The 21681-nt window shown below is 40.0% G+C and overlaps 2 protein-coding genes across 2 annotated transcripts; one reads left to right on the top strand and one right to left on the bottom strand.

Annotated features, from left to right (window-relative positions):
* Positions 1-1074: 1074 nt before the first annotated feature.
* Positions 1075-3753, bottom strand: orc6 (origin recognition complex, subunit 6). The gene is made up of 7 exons (XM_030766908.1): positions 3689-3753; positions 3334-3460; positions 3073-3236; positions 2835-2924; positions 2359-2468; positions 1806-1904; positions 1075-1202 (listed from the first exon to the last, which is right to left on the bottom strand). The coding sequence occupies exons 1-7, from the start codon at positions 3751-3753 to the stop codon at positions 1075-1077; spliced, it is 783 nt and encodes a 260-aa protein (XP_030622768.1).
* Positions 3754-4234: 481 nt separating this feature from the next.
* vps35 (VPS35 retromer complex component) lies at positions 4235-20085 on the top strand. Its single transcript, XM_030794196.1, has 18 exons — positions 4235-4247; positions 4297-4391; positions 5555-5653; positions 5963-6059; positions 6654-6777; positions 7432-7614; positions 8121-8334; positions 9248-9331; positions 9518-9627; positions 9807-9903; positions 11051-11199; positions 12141-12348; positions 14291-14446; positions 14909-15031; positions 15974-16153; positions 16528-16767; positions 17828-17971; positions 18871-20085. Exons 1-18 carry the CDS (start codon positions 4235-4237, stop codon positions 19048-19050), a joined length of 2496 nt encoding a protein of 831 aa, XP_030650056.1. The 3' UTR covers positions 19051-20085.
* Positions 20086-21681: the final 1596 nt, after the last annotated feature.

Below are 21681 nucleotides of genomic sequence, written 5' to 3' on the forward strand. Positions count from 1 at the left end.
ATTGCTTGTACCTGTATGGTCTTTCCAGAGAAGTGGTTATTTCTGCAATGGGACAAAGTCTTTAGGAAGTGTGAGTGACTAACATAATATTGGCAAGAGTGTGTATTTTGCTGAAAATAACTGCTTGTCACCTGTGCCAACAAATACAGCAAGTACCAAATTTAACAAAAGCTGAATTCGAGTCGCTTCATTATCTTGTATGGTTCCTGTTTGATTGTTGTACCAATTATACACTCCTATAATTTCATGGTAAATACTGCCCTACATTTGAGAAAACTGATATGTGAATTACAGCCAATACTTTCCATCACACTGACAGACACTCCTCCCCCTCTATATATATACACATACATATACACACACATGCACACACACACACACACACACACACACACACACACACACACACACTCTGTGAGAGGCAGTAAGAGGGTCAAACACAGATAAAACTAGTTATTTTATTAAAAACAAGAGAAGTCATAAATTAACTCAATGTTCTGAACAAAACTTACTTTAAGGAATCGAAGGCACTGATAAATTGTCCAAACTCCTGTATGTATATTGCATACTCTGTGTGGAGAGCTTCCTTACAGAGATTTAAGACTGCATGACACTATTCAGAGAGCAGACTTGTAATCTTAATTAGAGGCTTAGCAGAATCTGATGTAGAAGTCTTTGAGTCTGTGCAGAAGTTGTTCACAAGACAATCAGATGTGTGTAGTACCACTGAACAATCAAGCCTTTCACAAATTTTGCTTTTAATTAAAAACAAAGCGTAGGTAGGACACTCATTTGACAACTATTCTTCTTCACTAAACTGAATGAAATAATAAAGCAGGTTCAGTAGGTTCCAGAAAGAGATTTCCTGCACACATGGACGACTCTGTTTCAGCAAACTCTAGGCATTTTGACAGGGCCAGCAGAGGGCAGTCTAGATCCCAACAAAACCAATGCACATTTACAAGAAAAAAAAAAAAATGAAATGCCTCCTATCTGTACACTCTAATGATAAAACACCGGTTCAAAAAAACTAAATCTATACATTAAATGCTGTACATTATTTGGCATCAAAAGCTATGAGTCTGCTTTCGTTGCTCTGAGTGCATTTTCAAGGATTTTTTTCTTCCACTCCTCATAATTCACTTTAACACTATCCTCCAACTCCTCTTCCTTCTGTTGCTTGGATGCAGTTGGCATTGCCTCTGCTGAGAGAGAGGAGACAGACAGAGCTGACATTTATCAGTGTATATTTGCTACAAAACACCTCTGAGCAAAACTGAGACAAATCCCTTTTTCTGCTGTACTCTGCCATTACCCTACAGTAACCTCACAGATCTGGTCGACAGGATTCGACTGATGTTAATACCTAAATGTCATTTTAAAATTCTGTTTGATCTTATTTGCTCTTTGCCACAGTTGGAGAGAAGTGACATATGTACTCATCTCAGCCTGAAAATACTGTTGGTGATACATTTGAAACTGAAAATCTATTTTAAGTAAATTTGTCCTACAGGAGAGACCCTGCAAGCTCACATACACGTTTTTCTAATTTACTGCAAAAAATTGGTCACAGCAGTAAAATATCAATGCAGTTCAACGGGAAGCCTTCTGTAGTGCTTTCAGATTTGCTAATTCACCATATGAACTCATATTCATAAGACTAAAAGGTCATGGCTCACTAAACTAATTTTACAGCATTTAGCTGAGAACTAATTTCAAATTTACATGAGGAATTACACGCAGTAGGTGGTATATCCATAAGACTGGCTGACCATCTTTCAAGGTTCACACATTTCCGCTCTTACCATTTTCCCTTTCCTCCAGAACCTCTGTGAGGGATTTCAGTTGTTCTGATTTCCGTTTTGGTCCCGTTTTAATCGATACCTTTTCAGAAGCTGTTTCACCTGTAGGACGTTGAATTAGCAAAGAAGGTTTGGAGATCATGAAACTCTGTATGCATCTTTTTACGGTGATATCCTAGACAGAGGCAAATGCTGTGTGGTAACCACGACAACCGCATGAAGGGCAACAAATGGCCTGCATGTCTTTGAACTACTCACTGGATTATTCAATTAACCACACAACACTAAAAAGATCTTTGAAATTCATATGTGTATATAAAACGTGTGCTGGTGACTGAAAGAAATACATTGTTGGTTGAAATAAAAAGGTCCACAAGAGAGCCTGAAGTTTCTATGAAAACAGCACTATTCCATGGGCAGGTGAGAGCATGAATTTGAATCGAGGGAACAGTAAAAAAAACAAAAACAAACAAAAAAAAAACACCCCCGCCCCACCCCAACACACACACACATTTTAATAGCTCTTGGCTCAACGAGGTGTTTTTGTCCCACTTACGGCAGATATCCTGTCCGAGACTGTTTAGCTGAGCGCAGAGCCTATCAAAGATGCTTTTCTTTGCACCAGATGATGATGCCAACTTTTTGTCTACTCTAATTTTCATGCACCTGTGAAATGAATGGTTATGTCAGTTGGTTATTTTCAAGACGGGCTAACAGCAGCAGCTAATACACTGAAGATACAAAGCGATTCCAAGCTGGGGGTGGGGGGTTGGGGGGGGGGGGGGCAGCAGACTGATAAAAATTAATCTGCTGCGTCTCAATGCATCAATTTACACCTGAGCACAGTCTACATGCAGACACTTGAATAACCAGCAGTTGCAAAGAAATCTAATATTTAGGCCCTAAAAGCATCTTTGCAAAGAGGACTGGATATCATAAAAAAATCTGTACATAAACAAACAAATAAAAAAAATCCTGAATTAACTACACATCACTACCTCACAACTAAGTCACATCACATTGAGAGCTTACTTGCATGCTGTGAACAAGGCAGCAGTAGTGAAGAGCGGTTTTGACAAGTCCAAATCTTGCTGCTGGGCTGGAGGTAGACACGCTTCATACCTACAAAAAAAACAGCACCAGGCCTCAGAAGACCACCCTATCGACTTTTAATGTGAATTTAATTCACACAACAAAAGACCTCTCCGAAAAAGTTGCAAAATTCAATCAACAACGAACAATGTCAGTCTACAGGAAGCGATCAACTCACCGTTGAAGAATTTGAGACGCTATCTTAACTGCGTCCATGCAACCGTACTGAACGGCCAGATCCCTGAGACCCATGTTTGACTGAAGGCCAAGGATGCATTCCATAGACTTCAGATGGCTCTGATATAGCTTCTTATTCAATCCAGATAATTTAATGGCATATTCCTGTTTAAAATGGAACAAGGCAGTAGAATCTTGGAACTGTGAACAAACAGATATTGATACTGTCATTTATGTGAAATTTGACTTTAGTCATACAGACCTTGTCTAGTGGAAACTTCTTTGACGTGGCTGCCAGTTCCAGGCAGATGACAGCTTTGCTTGTAGCTGTTGCGTTGCCTAGGCCATTGCATCTCACCTGAGATAATCGCATGTATTCTTCTGCTTGGCTACAGATATATTGGTAGAAGAAAAAAAGTAATGTGTATCTGCATTTATCCAGTAATTTCAAAATGTAATATTTTATTTTCTCCGTATGCAATGTAGTTCGGCTACAAGGTTTGCTACTTAAGCGGCTGTCAGCTAATAAAGAAGCTAACAGACGTTCGCTTTACTTAAATAAGTATGGATTATTTATTTCCCACGCATTATGGTCAAGTTCAAATTTGAATACTCACCTCAGTACTTTCATAGACGTGATCCCCATTTTCGACGCAAGCTTGCTAAACATTTCTTTATCCATTTTGTATCTTTTTCAGTAGAGAACACCGTCTAAGAAAAGCCAACAACTCTTACGAACAGAAAGCTTTCGCGGGAAATTTGACATATTTCACCCACCAAACACTATCCCTAATATGATTGGCTGATATAGAGGAGGCGTAACTGTTACCCTCCACAGTACATGTCGTCACGCAGCCAATGACGGACAACACTGAGCAATCATGTTTTCAGCATGTTAACTTGCATTCAATAAAGAGAGAAATGCTGCAAACGTGCACAAAAAACAAACAAACAAAAAAGCCCCAGACCAAAATACACTCATAACATTAAAATAGCCACGAACATTAAAATAATATTTTATTAATCTAATCACTGAAATTCACTCAGAATTACAGGCATGTTTCCAAACGAACGGTTAAACACTGAACGACGATATTTCATTATCTGTGTTTGTACTACGAATGTATTTTATCACGTTCAAAACATGTAATCATCCGATAAAAATGCCCTTGAATCGTACTGAGACATGAATTTCCCCATTCAGCGCACACGACGTTGCATACAGGAATCACAAGAACCACAGAATTGGTACAGTCACATGACTGGGAACAGTTTCAGGGGGGTGTTCTGTCTTTTCCTTATACATACTTGGTAATCATGGTGAGTAAAAGATATAATATGCACATTCCCGTGCCCTCATTATATTTTAAGCGGTGCAAATCATATGTTTCTGGTGAATGTTGTAATGAAAAAATACTAAGCAATCTAAGCATATTTTTTATTACTGCAGTCAGCTGGTTCGCAGGCTAACTATCAGTGGTTGTAGATAGATTCGGAGGCCTAGCTAACGCTAGAGGTTCGAATTTAACTAGCCGCCTAATTAAATATAGCTGTTAGTATAGATTGGATCGCCTATATTTGTTTTTTGCCTCAGAGAGAGTTGTGATCAAGACATTTAAATAACAAATTATTTTAAATCTTAGTGTTGTGTTTTTGCCTTGTGATGTAGCTGACATAGCATAGCCACCGGATGAGAGTAATTCTGCTAACCTAGCATTACAGCTAGCCAGCCAGTGTAGCTATGCTAGCTTTGTTTATTTACTGAATTAAACATAAATAATATTTTACTAGCCCTAGTTGTCCTGTCCACTTGCTTGCAGGAGAAACATATGGGATCAAAGTAAGGCGGCTGTAGCCCTGTAATGCTTAAAGCTAAGTTAAATGCCTAATAACTGTATCGCAATGGGTGGAATGTTAGCTGACGTTAGTACTCATCACCTGTCAGCCAAGAGGTTATCCCACATCGATGTACTGGATTAGTTCGTTTACTGGATGGTACTGTTAACAAGTCGCTTTCACTGCATGCGAATAGGTGCATATTTCTGACTAGCTTTTCCTTAATAGTATGTCGATGCTGGATGTTAGGTATAACACTTGAACACTTCAGTTTTTCTTGGATTCATTTATTAGAGAAGCGGAAACAGTAGAAGCGTATGTGTAATTATTATTTTTATGATCATGTGACGGATGTATGTGGCTGTTCACTAAACATACTGCACAGCATCGTGCTGTGTGGAAATAGATCGATTCTTAAGATCATTAACAAAACTCTGTGCACCTTAACACTTAGCCATAGATTGTGTGTGCTTAAGAGAACACGAGCGACCATCTCTTAGAGACGAAAACTCTTTTGTATCCAGGAACAAATTATTAAATAGTTTTGGTTTTCATTCCTCATCATATTCATCCCGATTCTGCGGACCCCTTTTGAAATATCTTTACGTATTCTATCATACTGATCATCTCTTTGGTCCATCCCTCAGCCGACTACACAGCAGTCCCCACAAGATGAGCAGGAGAAGCTGCTTGATGAGGCAGTCCAGGCAGTCAAGGTGCAGTCCTTTCAAATGAAGCGCTGCCTGGTAAGACACTAACAGTGTTTCCATCAAAAGAGTACATTAATGTATTATTTTGTAGCATTTTATGCGATAACAGTTAATGTTTGAAGTAAGTTAATGTTAGAAGTACTAGAAGTAAGTCTAGTGTAGGCCAAAATTGTGCTCTGAAGCATTTTGTTCTGGCTTAAACTGCATTTTGAATGCAGCCGATTTTAGTCTGAGTCTCCATCCATGAAACAGCCAAATGGAGTTCTTGGAAACTGGCTTTAAAAAAAAATTGTTGATTTTTTTTAAGAAATAAAAAAGTCATGAATATTTTCTGTCTTCCTTCAGGACAAGAATAAGCTGATGGATGCGTTGAAACATGCCTCTAATATGTTGGGGGAACTGAGGACATCCATGCTCTCTCCAAAGAGCTACTATGAACTATGTATGTTAAAGTTTCAGTGAATATTCAAAGAATAAATGTATTTAATCACGTATTTTTTCCAGTGCTCTTTTCCCTATTGTTTGAATGGACATTAGCTGGTCTTACATTTATGCATAGTCTAGCTATTATGGGTAAATCTTCTACACTGAGTCCATACGTAATGTAAAGTCCTCAGTTTTGGTGTTTTTCTGTGCTGAAAACATCTGCCATGTGATGTGTTGAGTTTAAAAGATCACCTAGTGCCTCTATAGCTTTTTTTTCATTAGTAGGCATTGCTTCATAGCTGTTTGGATGCGCCTCTGATTTGATGAATTATCTTTTTTGCTTTCTTTTACTATTCTAAATTAAAATTCCTTTTTTTGAGCACATCTGGGTAAATCCTTCGTGTCATTGATAGGCCAAATTTAATAAATGAAGTAATTGCTGGACAGAAGCATTATAAGGGATTTGGGTAGGAATTTCAAACCGTAATCGCTACCTATGAAAAAAAACCCCCAAAAAACCAAAATGTCCTAATAACCTAGAAACCTACATTTTGGTCTCCTAACTGATATCATTTTGACCTCTCTGTTTTGTTCTCGTATTCTGCCGCAGACATGGCTATCTCTGATGAGCTGCACTACTTGGAGGTGTATCTGACCGACGAGTTCGCCAAGGGCCGCAAGGTAGCAGACCTGTATGAACTGGTTCAGTATGCTGGGAACATCATCCCTAGACTGTGAGTATACTTGTCCTGTTCTAAGCCTATGATTTAGCCCGGAGTTTGTATCAAGCGTAAGAATACAGCCTCAAATGGCCTGCTCTTTTGTCAAGGAATAGTTTTTTTTTTTTTTTTTTGGTTGTTTGGGTTTTTTTTTTTTTTTTTGGTAGTACAGGGTAATAGCATGCTTTTCTTTAAGATGTGAACATCACATGAAATTATAGTGAGAAGACTCTGCCATTTGAGTTTATGAAAATGTAGTGCGGGGTGTCTCTGTATAGACAGACCACAGCGCTGCTGACAGCATGCAAATTGTTTGAGAGAGATGAAGATTTATGTTTTTTCCTGAATATTAAATTTTAGGGTTGTCTAATGAATCGGTCGTAATTCTCTGTATGAAATGGAGCATGTGTTGAGACAGACTGGTGGAAATAATGAGTGTTCTTTAAAGGAATTGAGTTTGGCTGTTGAGACAGACTTCTCAGATTCTACATTAATGCACATAAAAGAACCAAAAGCCAAATGTCACACTCTCCTCTAATGGCTTAGCTAGCTGTCTGTTCTGTAGGACTGCAAGAATTATGCCTCATGAAAGCCGTTTTCTGCTTCAGTGGAACGCAGAAATCAGCTGTCTGTTTTATTAATAGTTTTCCCATTTTAAATTCGTGTCAGGTACCTTTTGATTACTGTTGGGGTGGTGTACGTGCGGTCTTTCCCTCAATCCCGGAAAGACATCTTGAAAGACTTGGTGGAGATGTGTCGAGGGGTTCAGCATCCACTCCGAGGCCTGTTCCTCAGGAACTACCTGCTACAGTGCACCCGGAACATTCTCCCAGACGACGGTGAACAGGCTGAGTAAGAGCTTTACTCCTCTGACTCAAACCATCAGACTTTCAGGATTTTCCTCAATAAATGCAGTATATGGTGACGTTGGAAAATGTTGGAAAAGTATATGTTAAAAGGTTATTATTGTGTTAGCATATGCTTGGAGAAATACACGCGAAAGAACAGTAATTGTGCTTTGAACTACATATACAAATCTATCAGCAATAAAAATGGTGGCTTCAGTTCAATATTTTTGATAACTCTTTAAGAGTGCAGTTGTACATGTCACCGCTCAAGCATATCATATGTTGGCCCACATCAAGATTTTATTGCAAAGCATCATCAGAAAATCATACAGGTCTGTGCTGGCTGAGAAAGCTGAAAGTCTACATTTGTACACACTTTGTGTGTTAAACATATACAAACATGCAGTCTTGCAAAAGCAAGTTAATTTCATCATGATTTTTTTTTTTAACAGTTTAATTTAACCCTTTGCCAAAAAGTTTGATCAACACAATCTTCATCTGTCCTTCCAGGGAGGAGATGACGGGGGACATTAATGATTCCGTTGACTTTGTGCTGCTGAATTTTGCTGAGATGAATAAACTGTGGGTCCGAATGCAGCATCAGGGCCACAGCCGGGACAGGGAGAAGAGAGAGAAAGAGAGGCAGGAACTGCGCATCCTTGTGGGCACGAACCTTGTCCGTCTCAGCCAGCTGGAAGGCGTTAACGTGGAGAAGTACAAACAGGTAAGATCCCGTTCTTCTGTGGGTATATGGTAAAGGTTCATCGTTATTGTGCCAAAGACTAACGTGTCTACAACAGGAATTAGGGAAAACTGATATAGAAATATGTATTTCCTTTTCCAGTGCTGTGTGTGGTGGTGTTATGCTGCGTTGTGCCGTCAGCTATGAAACTTCTTGCTACCAAGGCAACATGAGAGTAGAGTTGGTTATTTTGGAAGAGAAAGTGGGACATTTGAAACAAAAACTTTTTAACCTTTAAAAAAAAAAAAAAATCGCGTTGGAACTCCTAACAAAAGGTCCACACTAGGGTTCATAGGAAAGTGAGTTTGCTTTTAATTATAAAGTGTCAGAGTCAACAGCTCTAAAATCTCATTTTTCTTTGGTTGGGAGTGTTTGAGTGAGAGTCATTTTTTGACCAGGTCATAGCACTGCCATCTAAATGCTTTTGAAGAAGAGGGAAAAAAAATGATTTCAGAAGGCAGAGACTCTTCTTTGCTGATGCTTTTTATGCCGTTTGATCTTTGAAGACAAGCTCATGCTCTTTGCTCTCAAATGCCAAGCTTAATGATACTTCTCATCCAGTGGCGGTAAACATTTTTTTTTTCCCCCGTGAACGTGATCATTTGGTTTGCTATTTGTATGTTGATTGCTGCTTTAGAATTACAAGGATGGAATCATGTCAGAGGACAAGGATTTCTGTTATTAGGACTTGTACTGTTCTGGGGACAGAATACAGATTACAGCACCATTAAAGTGGTGCTGATCTTTTCCCAGTGCTGACTAATAAGCCAAAGCCTACACGCGCTACGCTGTGATTGGCTATGTTAGGGGGCTGCAGCCTAAGCATGCATTGTTCAGGATGTAGATGAGGCATTGTCTGTCCCTGATGGTTAAGCGTATGTTTGTTCATGCTCAGATTGTGCTGCCTGGAGTCCTGGAACAGGTTGTAAACTGCAGAGACTCTCTGGCTCAGGAATACCTCATGGAGTGCATCATTCAGGTACACAACTCTCCAAAAAAAACTTCCGTAGTGTAGATGTTGAAATACGTAATGTTTTTATTCCCATTTTTATGTGAATGCGTTGATGTTGAAAATTTACAGAATGTCAGGCGCGTGGACACAGTGTTGATTTCTTTGCCTGTATGACCGTCCAGTGACATCAGAATTTCTGCTGTCTTTCCCCAGGTCTTCCCAGATGAGTTTCACCTCCAGACACTGAATCCCTTCCTGCGCTCGTGTGCCGAACTGCATCAGAACGTCAATGTGAAAAACATCATTATTGCTCTCATCGACAGGTGACCTACAATGCGGATTGCACATTTTTATTCAGACACACACAAACACACACACACTTAACACTTAGTATTGCACATTACGCATGCAAGTATGGCAGTAGATCCAAAAATAAGTCTGCTTTTCTTTGTTGTGATAATTATAAATGTTTAAACATCTCTGTGCTTCTTTCTCTGGGTAGGTTGGCTCTGTTTGCTCACAGAGAAGATGGTCCTGGTATCCCTGCTGAAATCAAACTGTTTGACATTTTCTCCCAGCAAGTAGCTACTGTTATACAGGTGTGTTGAGTATGAATTTGCCAATCACACAGAAACAGTGGAAAAGTCCCAAGTGTTGTGAAGAGCCATTTCTTCAAATTTTTGTAAAGCATGCGCACAGTGGCAACAGCAATACGGAAATGACCCAAGGCTGTGTCATTTTGAGCAAAGTTTTCATCTGTTTAGTTGTTCATCTCATTTCAGACGATACTGTTGCTAAGCATACTCAAGGACAGAATTCACGATAAATTCAAAGAAGCATTTAATTACGGAAGTTCTCTTTATATTTTTAAGTCAATTAAAAGTTGTATCTACGCACGGGAATTTGTCCTTGGCTTTAGGCCTGTTTTCTAGGATATTATAAAACTTATTATATATACAATTCCTGTTGGTGAATAATAAGCAGGTGTTTTAAAGAGCATATGCTACCATCAAATAAGAAGCTCACATAATCCACTGTTTTCCTGGCAACCAAGCCAATACAAGTGCAATGCAGTCAAATGAATGGAAACCGTGTCATTAATAGAGGTGCTTGACGTTGCCTTAGTCGTGGTTGCACTGGGAGAGAACGCGCGTTTAATTGAGTTGTTGTTATGTTTCTAATTAAAAAAGGGAAGTTGCAGTGAGTGATTTTTTTTGCTTGGAGTGGTTACGATGCAGAGACATGTCCCATCAAACTTCGGTCAGCTCAACTCATAGTCACACTGAAGGTTTTACAGGTCCTTATGTTAAAGTATCTGTTACAGCTGTTAATGTGTGAGAGCCGATACTAGTCTTAAAAGGGACTTTTTCTTTGAATCTCTAGTGTTTGAGAGTCATTGGACACGACAGTTCCTTTCATGCATTGGACATAATGGCACTCAGCTTTGTTAGTTGACATACATTTTATTTCATAGTCATTGTATTTTGTGCTAAATATAAGGCCATTTTTGTTTACTTCCCAGAAAGCATGGTTGCATAGACACTTGTGAGTGTCAATCATTAGTGATCATTAAAAAAAAAAAAAAAAAAAAAGAACATAATGGCTGTGGTAATCAAAGTTTTAAATATCTTTAAAGTGATGAGAAAGAAATAAAGAGATGAGTCCATTTTTAGAACAATGATTTTCATAACTGAGCATGGCTCTCGTGTTTTGTGTAATCGACCCTGTGGGTTTTTTTTTTCTCAGTCTCGTCAGGACATGCCGTCTGAGGATGTGGTCTCACTGCAGGTGTCTCTCATTAATCTGGCTATGAAATGCTACCCAGACCGTGTGGACTATGTGGACAAGGTCCTGGAGAGCACTGTTGAGATTTTCAACAAACTCAACCTGGAACAGTAAGTACAACAGCCCTGCCCAGTTTTCAACAACACCCAATCATCCTCAACCAGCAACTGGGCTGTTAAGGGTCTGTTGACTTTGAGAACCAATATTACTTTTCTGTTGAACTTAGGGAAAAAAAAGCTTACCTGAAGGGACTGGTAAGGATACTTCTAGAAGTTGTTTGTAAAGATAGAACTAATATACACAGGCTTACGAACTGTCTACTCACTACATACATTATAACTTGTTTTTATGAAGGACAAAACAGCCATATAGAGGCACGTCCTTGAAATAGCGAAAGGAAATTTCCACTGTTCATGACAGTGCTGTAATGATTACGACTTGCTAAAGCATGGCGTTCTTAATGTCATTCATTAGCTGCCACGGGTCATGTTCAATTGATCTGTTTTTCTTGTTGTTTTGCGACTGATTTTGCATCTGCTTTCAGAAAAAGGGGGTATGAGAACTTGAAGCAATGCTGAGATTTGTGATTAGAACAGGGAAGTGGTCTTGTCGAGACAGTCTGTTCCTGTGTAGTTTCTTTAATTCTCATTGGTTGTTATGGAGCAGCTAGGAACATAGATTTTAAAGCTCTTGACACAAACCTAGCATTAACTAATGACTCATCAAATGTTTTTGCTAATATTTATTGATTGCAGGTTCCATTACGGACAGAAAATAAGACAGTATACTTCAAACTTAGAGCTAAGTCGGTACTGTTACTGACTCGCCGTGCAGAGCTGTGCCCCAGACTGGGGATGACAGCTTTCAAATCCCTGCTATGTAACAGAATCCCTTCGAATGACAGTGGTCGCATTCTATCAGTTTAGGGCTGTCATTTTATTTTATTTTTTTTCCGTGTGGCCCAACTCTTTCAGAGCGGTATTATTTATCGCAAGCTATTATTATTATTATTTTTTTTTAGCCTTCTTTGATTGCCTTCTCTTCTGTGTAGCATTGCGACTAGCAGCGCGGTGTCTAAGGAGCTGACCAGGCTGCTGAAAATCCCCGTCGACACTTACAATAACATACTGACCGTGCTGCAGCTGGCTCATTTCCCTCCACTGTTCGAGTACTTCGACTATGAGTCACGCAAAAACATGAGCTGCCATGTGCTGAGCAACACACTGGACTACAACACCACCATTGTATCACAGGAACAGGTATGTAACTAACAGTCTCTCTTTCTCACTCGCGCTCTCTCTCTCTCTCTCGCTCTCTCTCACTCACACACATACACATACGCACACACGGACATCTGTCGTCTGATTGGTCTACAACGCCATCGTCGGGCCTCAGCAACAGATACGTAACTAAACACAGATAGATGTACACATTGACAGATGTTCGTCTGTCCACACACAGTTGCTTGCTCGCATAAATCCTGTTTAATGGGAACGTGACTTGGAGAGAAACTCCATGAGGTAGATTGTTTTCCAGAAGAACACCGGGGAGTTAACAGCATGCCTTTGATTTTAGCGATACATCTACCGAGACTATTAATGCAATCATCTCAACTGGAGGTTGTTTATATGACATGCGACGCCATATTTGATGCCACTATAAATTATGGGGGGAAAAATTCCTCACATTACAGTCTGTCGTTCATGAGTAGCTCTATGAATTAGAGGTGGAAAATTCCCAAGGTATTTGTAGCTTTGATGTTATGTATTTGCTCCTAAACATCATTTAAGTTGACAGACATAACAGATGTTTTTCTATGGTGCTGTGTAAGTTTTATATGAGGGTATTACTATGACTAGTCAGACAGGATATTCTTTGAATTATAGTTTGTTGAATGACGGGTTATTTAGCCATACAACCACTTAGCGATGCAATACATCTCCAATTGGTCAGATACACCCAAACAATTGCAGACTTGCCTTCCTCTCCATTGTGCATTGAACGAAACCTGGGGACATGTTAAGTACATTTTGATGCTTGCTGACATCAAACAAAAAGCAAATGAAATCTTCATAAAGTTGTCCTTATAATGACATTTTCTAGTTCCTCCCTGGATCTCTCTCTCTCTCTCTCTCTCTCTCTCTCTCTCTCTCTCTCTCTCTCTCTCTCCCCCCCCCCCTCCCTCCTTCTCTCTCTCTCTCTCTCTCTCTCTCCCTCTCTCCCTCTTTCTCTCTTTCTGTGTGTCTTTTGTTTATAGGTATTGTTTGCTCAGTTTTTAAAAGGTCTTTGACTTGGCTGTTATTGAAAGGTCAGCAGTGTCCTCATCTGCATGCTTTTAATTTCTGCTCAGTCCGTCGTGGGGCAGAGCTTCATATTGATTTCCCTCGCTTCCCATGATGCATCAACATGAGTGGCATTTCCACACGTTTGTCCCCAGACATTCTTTCCTGCCCATCTGTTGTTTTCACTAGGTGAAGAGATGAGCACTATGCTAGAGGACAGTCCAGTCAAGCTTTTAGTAACGGCCTTTTGCCGTCTGGTTGGCGTGGATGAATATCAGTATGGTCATAATGATATTGGGCTCATCTAATTGCAGTATCGAACTGGGATATTATGAAACACTATATAATTGTTTATAATTGTGCAATTAGGTTTCTCCCTTTTTACTGATTCAGTTAGTTCATCAAGGCATTGAATTTGTTCAGACTCCCTTAATTCTGTACGATACACAGTTCGAATCATCAAAGATCCTAAATCTGCATCTGTGATGAGATTTTCCTTTTACTCTCTGCATCTTTGTATCTTTTTGTTGAGCAGTTGGAAACACCAAGCACTATATGAATATCTGGTAATTCATAAGGAATGATTGGACCATCCTCTGCATTCAGAACTGCTTTGAACCGTGAGGGTTCGCTGATGTTAAGGTCTGGGGAGACCATCAAAAGCCTTTGGCTTCTTTGTGACAGTGCTCTTGGGATTCCAAGACCAGCCATTAGATGTCTTTGAAGCTCTGTTAGATACCTCGTGTAGCTTGTTTTACTTGTTTAATGAAGCGCTGAAGATCAGACCTCTTTTCTTGCATTTGTTGTCGGTATTCGGGCTGAACATGACTCACTTGGGTTACTGCTTTTGGGATTTATTCACCCCTTCCTTTGCCATCTACACATTTTCTCATCTCTCTCTTTCTTTGTCTCTCTGTAGGTGGATGCCATTTTGAACCTGGTGTCCACGCTGATCCAGGATCAGCCAGATCAGCCAGCAGAAGATCCTGATCCTGAGGATTTTGCAGAGGAGCAGAGCTTAGTGGGCCGTTTCATCCATTTGTTGCATTCGGAAGATCCCGATCAGCAGTACCTGGTGAATCCCCTGTCTCTTTCCCTTCTTTACTGAATCAGTTCTCATGCGAATGGAATCACATATCACAGAACACTATCGGCTGTACCTTGTTTGTTATTCGGCTGTATGCTTTCATTGCATAAGATGGTAAGAGTGAAAAAATGTATGCATTGGGAAGGTGTATCTGTGATGTGTGTATGGGCATGAGGGTGCATTGTATATTCCATTGCTAGCAATGCCTGGATTTGCCTTTTTTTTTTGTTCAAATTTGTCATATGCAATGATGCATCACCCTTAAGATGTTAGGTGTTTGACTCACTTAAAAAAGCTTACAGCATGTCTCTAGTTTTCAATTCAGGATATGAAGCATGAAACTGGAGGTGTTGATATGTGAGTGACGCATCCCAGTGCATTATGAGTGTAGCGCATAATGAGGTTTTTGTTTGTTTGATTGTTTAATGGTTCCATTTGATGGTTGCACAGATTTTAAACACAGCCAGGAAGCATTTTGGGGCAGGAGGAAACCAGAGGATTCGTTACACCCTGCCTCCGCTGGTGTTTGCAGCTTATCAGCTGGCCTTTCGTTACAAAGAAAACTCCTCTTCGGTACGTTTCTGAACACAACACTTGTTATCACACAATACTTTAGTTTCCAAAAACACCCGCGTTGTAATAACGCCAGAAAATGACTCTACGGTCGGCATAGAGTTGTGAAGGTTGAGGCTGGAGAGTCCATAGGTTACAGAAAGGTCGACCAGTTGGCAACTGTTTTTAGAAAAAATAGATATTTCAATGACAGTATTTAAATATGCAAACCCTGAACAGTCTAGTTGGGCGTTAGCACTAAGAAAATGTAAACAAGTGATGTATAGATAGACAGAATTCCCCCAAACTGCTTACTTTTGTTTTGTTTTATGATGAAGTCAAAGTACTAGACATATTGTAAACATGTGTCTACAAAAACACTGAGGATCCAAGACCCTGAGATTCGCAAGTCCAACAACAGTGGAGACTTGTGCACTCAGTTTAAATAAATTACTACAAATTGACCAGAAAACCAGGTCAACTGAATGATTTGCCTTTCCTTTCTTTGTAATGGACTAAAAATTGAATGTGATCTATTATTAGCCCTTTTTGTGCGCTATTTGTGTTTCCTTACTAGAAATGTAGAATTTCCTTTATCAAAGAAATTCTTAGAAGGGTCTAGGATTTCCATTTAGCACCTGGAAGAAATACCCACGATAATAGCATTTTATTTCCGACCCGTACTAGACCGTTCTCCTCAGAGAGAAAAATAAAATGGCTTCAGTGATGTCATTTTCCCCGGGTCTTGTAAATCAGCACTTAAGCTAACGTGTCTAAAATTACAATCAAATGTCACGCAAGAGAAATGTTCTTCCTGTTTTCTTTTATTGATTTTATGGATGACAAGAAAATAACAGAAGCAGAACAGACTTCCTTTGGACCAAAAAGTTTTGCCTCATTTCCATCTCTCTCTCTCTCTCTCTCTCTCTCTCTCTTTCTCTTACTCTTTGTCCCCTTTCAAAGGATGACAAATGGGAAAAGAAGTGCCAGAAGATTTTCTCCTTTGCTCATCAGACTATTAGTGCTCTGATCAAAGCAGAGCTGGCTGAGCTTCCGCTGCGGCTGTTCCTCCAGGGTGCCCTGGCAGCTGGAGAAATTGGTTTTGAGAACCATGAAACAGTGGCCTACGAGTTCATGTCTCAGGTACAGTGGTCGCCGCATCGTTTTTCTGTGAAGAGTCTCTTTAGAGAAGGAGGTCGTTTTTGTTAAAACCTTTGGTCAGGGGCACTTTAGTGGAGCCGAGTGCATACAGGATTATGGCAGTGACTTCTGTTGTTCAAGCACTGTCAACTGAAGGAGTGTGTAGAAAGCAAGAACACCTCCCCACATGCACACTGGAATCCATTTACAACCTGCTTAGCTATAGACAAATGAAGGCAAGTGTGACTAGGTATGAATAATCTTACTTACTAGTCATGCCCTGCTCAATCTGCAATCTGTGCTGGTAGTGCAGCTTGTAAAGTAATATGTACGTGTGTGTGTGTGTGTGTGTGTGTGTGTGTGTGTGTTCTCCGTAGGCCTTTTCACTGTACGAAGATGAGATCAGCGACTCTAAGGCACAGCTGGCTGCCATTACTCTAATTATTGGCACATTTGAGCGAACACGCTGTTTCAGTGAAGAGAACCATGAGCCACTACGCACGCAGTGTGCCCTTGCTGCCTCCAAACTGCTCAAGAAACCTGACCAATGTCGCGCTGTCAGCATCTGTGCTCATCTCTTCTGGTCCGGACGCAACACAGACAAGAACGGAGAGGAGGTGTGTTTGTGTGTGCAAAAAATGTTCTCTGCGTAGAAGTTTGTATGTTGCATTTTGTGAGTGAAGTTGTAAACATGTGATCGTGTTTTCAAGCGTTAATCTCCTCAAATGTTTGGATTCTTCATTTGGCCTGATGTAATGAGAAGGTCATAGGTCATATTCTGCAGGCTGCTCTATAGGGTTCTGTAGACTTCTGTAGGTGAGTTTCATAGGCAGACCAAGCAAAAATAGCTAGATACCTTGTCTTTAAGTCTGATAGTAAAAAAAAATAACGTTACTTCATTGGGAATGAATGAGAATAGTATTGATATTAGTTTACTTGAGACCATGCACTGACAGGAAACGCAATCCGGTTCATCTCTAGTTGATTAATCATCTGACTTATCAACAAAAGGAGGAGGCTAAAAGGATAGAACTTCTCTTTCCCCAGAAAGAGACAGGGAGAGAGAGAGAGTGGAAATCTTTTCTTTGGTAGTGGTGAATCAATCAGACTGCTTCTTTGATTATCGAGATAGTTTGCTCGGGTATTTTTAAATGATAACGCACTCTGAGAGTGGTACAAGATTCTTGTCATGTTCATTTCTCTCTCTCTCTCTTTATCAGGAGCACTTGGCCTGAACAGTTAAGAAAGGAAGAGGGAAAAACAGGAGGGGATTGAGTATTTGTTATCTGTGTGATCTGTAGTTTTGAAAAAGAGTATAACTTTGGAAAATGATGACACAAAGGACCAAGAGTTGTCTTTTCTGTAGGTGGTTAATCTTCACTTAGTCATGGTTATAAAGGTTCAAAGGGAAAGAGCTTGGTATTTTTAGTAAATGGAGGTGGATATCTGAGACATTGCCAGCTGTCAAGTCTTTTCTTTCTCACTTTCTCTCTGATTTGCGAATTACAGTTTGAGATTTGCAGAACTGTCATATATATATATAGTTGATATATAGATAATAATTTCTACCCAAGAATAGATCTTCAGTCAGGCTCCTAATGACTTCGACTCATGTCTATGTCATCTGTCTTGTGTGTTTGTGTATGTGTGTGTGTGTGTGTGTGTGTCTGTGTGCAGATCCGTGATGGAAAGAGGGTGATGGAGTGTTTGAAGAAAGCTCTGAAAATCGCGAACCAGTGCATGGATCCGTCGCTGCAGGTGCAGCTCTTCATTGAGATCCTCAACAGATACGTCTGTTTCTACGAGCGAGAGAATGATGCGGTACGCCCTCCTTCCTCCCTATTCTCTCTCTCTGAGTGTTTCTTTCTTTTCATTTGTATTCATGTGTTTCCTTCTTTTTCATTTTCCTTTTCTTTCTCATTTTTTTCCTTGCTTTTTTTTGCTCCTCTCAATACCTTTTTTCATTTTCTTTTTCCCTCTCTCTCTCTCTCTCTCGTTCTCTGTCTCTCTCTCTGAATGCCCTGTCTTCTTTTATATTTCTCTCTTGTTTCTAATCTGTCACCCATCAGGGGTAGACTGGGTTACACTCTTTAACTCCCAGTCTTTGTGTCTGACGGCTGAGGAGCATCAGCTTTTACTCTGATTGAGTTAGAACTTGCCCAAGCACACAGGGTCACCCCTCGGTCACACACATTGTAACCAGCAGAGCCTTGTAGAGGAGAGGAGAGAGACAGAGATTGAAGGAGATTTGTAGAGGTGAGAAAAGAGGTTAGATTGAAAGGAAGAGTCCTAGAAAGAAAGAGAATAGGGGTGCACATTTCTTCTGTGTACTTGGAGCATGCTTGTGTGCGCCCTTATTCTTATTATTGGACATTTACTGCAGGGTAGAGCTGAAAAGTTGCGCTGTGCAGGACCTGACTGTTAAAATAATGGCAAGGTTTATTCATGTTTAAGATTGGTCGTCAAGGTACTAGCAGTCATATGAAACCACAGCTGGCCTTGGTAAGGCCACTCTGCAGTCACGCTTCGGCTGACTGATACTCTTGTACTGAGGCTGAGAAAAGTGGAATCATTTTTCTCTTCATGATGAAGCACAATAACCAACCAGTACTTTGGCAGGGGGTGAGCTGTGTGCAGTTTGTCATTCATTAGTAATAACGCTGTACATATGATTTGTGTGTGTGTGTCTGTGTGTGTGTGTGTGTGTGTGTGTATGACAGGTGACTGTGCAGGTCCTGAACCAGCTGATCCAGAAAATCCGGGAGGATTTGCCAAACCTGGAGGCCAGTGAGGAGACGGAGCAGATCAATAAACACTTCCATAACACACTGGAGCATCTGCGTCTACAGAGAGAGTCGCCCGAGTCCGAGGGGCCAGCTTACGAGGGTCTTGTGCTGTAGTGGTCCACACACACTTACGTGAATATACTCATAGAGAGATATATGTATATATACACACACATACACACATGTGCAGCAGGGTATTTCAGTCAGGGGGGGGGAGAAAAAAAAATGCCAACCTAACCTGCCTCCTTCTCCACATACGCTCCCTATATCCACCTCTCCTTTTTCTATCTCTCTCTTTCTCTCCCTCAATCTCTCTCTTTTCGCTTCCCGCTTGGCACTGTGGAGCCCTGAAGGCGTAAAGCTCTGCGCTTTGCTTTCCTTTGCACTGCGTATGATCATTCCAGTGTGAATTTTTCCATCTCTATCAGAAGAAAAATTGAAAGAAAAAAAAAGAAGAAGAAGAAGAAGAAAGCGCTAAATCCTGTTTTCAAGGTGTGGAATCCCGTCCCTTTCATTCTGGCTGGTGAAAGAAAGGAAAAAGCTGAACCTCGTTTTTAAGCCATTTTGTGGCGACATTGTATAGAGGTGTGATGAAATTACCCTCTCATTTGAGTCAGCACTCTCTCTCTCTCTCTCTCTCTGCATTCATGCTCAGTGCCCTGTGGTCCTCAAGAGCATTTGTACAACGGATATAGATTTTTTTTTTTTTTTCCCTCCTCATTCTCACTCTCTCTGTCTCACCTTTCCATTTTACCCCGTGTGCCTCATTTTCTCTCTTGCCCTTGTTAAAAGTTTTGTTAAATATATACACACACTTTCTCTGTGGCAGATGCTGTTTTGTAGAGAGAGAAGTAGAGTAAACTGCTGTGTGAGCAAGTGTGTCGGCTGCCGGGTTGACTGAAAGAAAGATGCTGATCTGCGTGTGTATGTATGTGTGTATGTGTGTGTGTGTGTGTGTGTTTTCTGTCCGTTGAGAGAGTAGCTGTGCCCACACCCTATCAGTTCCAATGCATTTTCTTCTTTTTTGGATTATTGCCCCTCCTCCCTTCCCAACATGCCTCTATATATTGTATGTATCATCTAATTGTAAATCAGCTTAACCCGTATCATTGATTTCATGACATTTGCACAAATAAAAAAAAAAATATATTAACCCAACACTTGTGAAGAGTAATTGTTTGTGACTAAATGGATTCATGCAAAAAAAAAATTGACCCTGATTGAGTATTGGATGTTAAGAGAATTGAACGTGACAATTATTACAGAACTTTTAATTTTGTATCAATTGATCTTACAGGATAGATAGCTTGAGTTCAGTGTTTGGAAGGCATTATTTATGGGAATAATCAAAACTTTTTCATGCACTGTGTTAGGAAAGTTGGGTTATTTTGCTGACACTAGATTGCACCGATTTAGATCATATCGCCAGGAGTCTTCAGTTGGAGGCTCACAGTAAAGAATTATCTGGAGGTTGAGTTTCAGTTAGAGTAGTATGCCTATGACTATCATTATGTTGTTCTTTTGAATGGCATTGCTTTATTGTGTTGCAGAGAAGCCTCAGGTTTTTCATGTTGTGGTCATAGAAATTACAGGAACCCACTGCTATGCTTTTCTGTTGCTGGGGAAACCATGACAAGCTTTCCTCGTCACGAGAGCTATGCAAATATATCTGATAAACTGCATCCAATCAAAATGGAAACACCAAAGAATAGTACTTCAAGGTTGCCCTGCTTGGTGTGTTTAAATACAGGCAATAGGTGGCTATAACATATGATGTACAGTTGCCCTGGCAGAAACCCTAAGAGAAGTGTTACGTGAGAGCTTCCTTGTAACTGCTCTGCTTTCATTCTGTTTCAGACACATCTGTTTAGGGACTGTAAAAAGAACAAACAAACAAACATATATTCGATAAAGTCTCTTTGCTTGTGTTCTGCCAGTGTGACATGAAACTACTTCACTATCTGCTTTGAAATGCGCAGTATATGTGGTGGCTAAAAATTTAAATCTTCTAGTACAGAACACTAGTTCACTGACATCTGCAACTATTTGTCTCGGCATGTTATTGTGAGAAATTTTTTTTTTAGTGAAGTGTGCTCTCCCTGTCTATTATGAAGCTGTAATAGGTCGCATGTAAAAGACGGGGTAACTTCAATTAAGTCATTATTCTGTCTTCTTACAATACTGCACCTGCGCTTAATATAATTTACTCAGTGCCCTCCTATTCATCTGGGCCTTCATTCGGACTCGCATTTGACCGTAGGTTTAAATATATTTTAAATAAGAATATTATCATTGTAATGAACGTTAAAGGAAGCTATTGTGAATCGTTGAGAATCGTTGTTTGGTAAAGCAAAAGTGTGAATTTGCACGTGTTGCTTTCTGCGGTACAATGTCATGTTGAGATTATTATTAGATCTGTAAGAAAAGAAATAGAGAGAAAGACGTCTTAAATAACACGTTTATTCGTCGTTCCATGAGTGCGGCACACGTTAGAAACCATTAAACCATTTAGAAATTGCGAACACAGTGCAGTCTTATACATGGACATCTTCTTTACACCCATCCAGTTAATTTCAGAAACCTGTTATTAACACAAAAGACACATACGACGCACCTATTTATCCGAAGTACCAAAATTAGCCTACATCGAATTTTGACAAGGCCAATGGATTGTTTTCCCAGATAAAAAAAGAAGATACAAGAGAACAAAGAGAATAGTCTTGCTTTCATGGCAAACTCAAATAC

This window comes from Chanos chanos, chromosome 2 (assembly GCF_902362185.1).
Source record: "Chanos chanos chromosome 2, fChaCha1.1, whole genome shotgun sequence".
In the NCBI taxonomy this organism is placed as follows: Eukaryota; Metazoa; Chordata; class Actinopteri; order Gonorynchiformes; family Chanidae; genus Chanos; species Chanos chanos.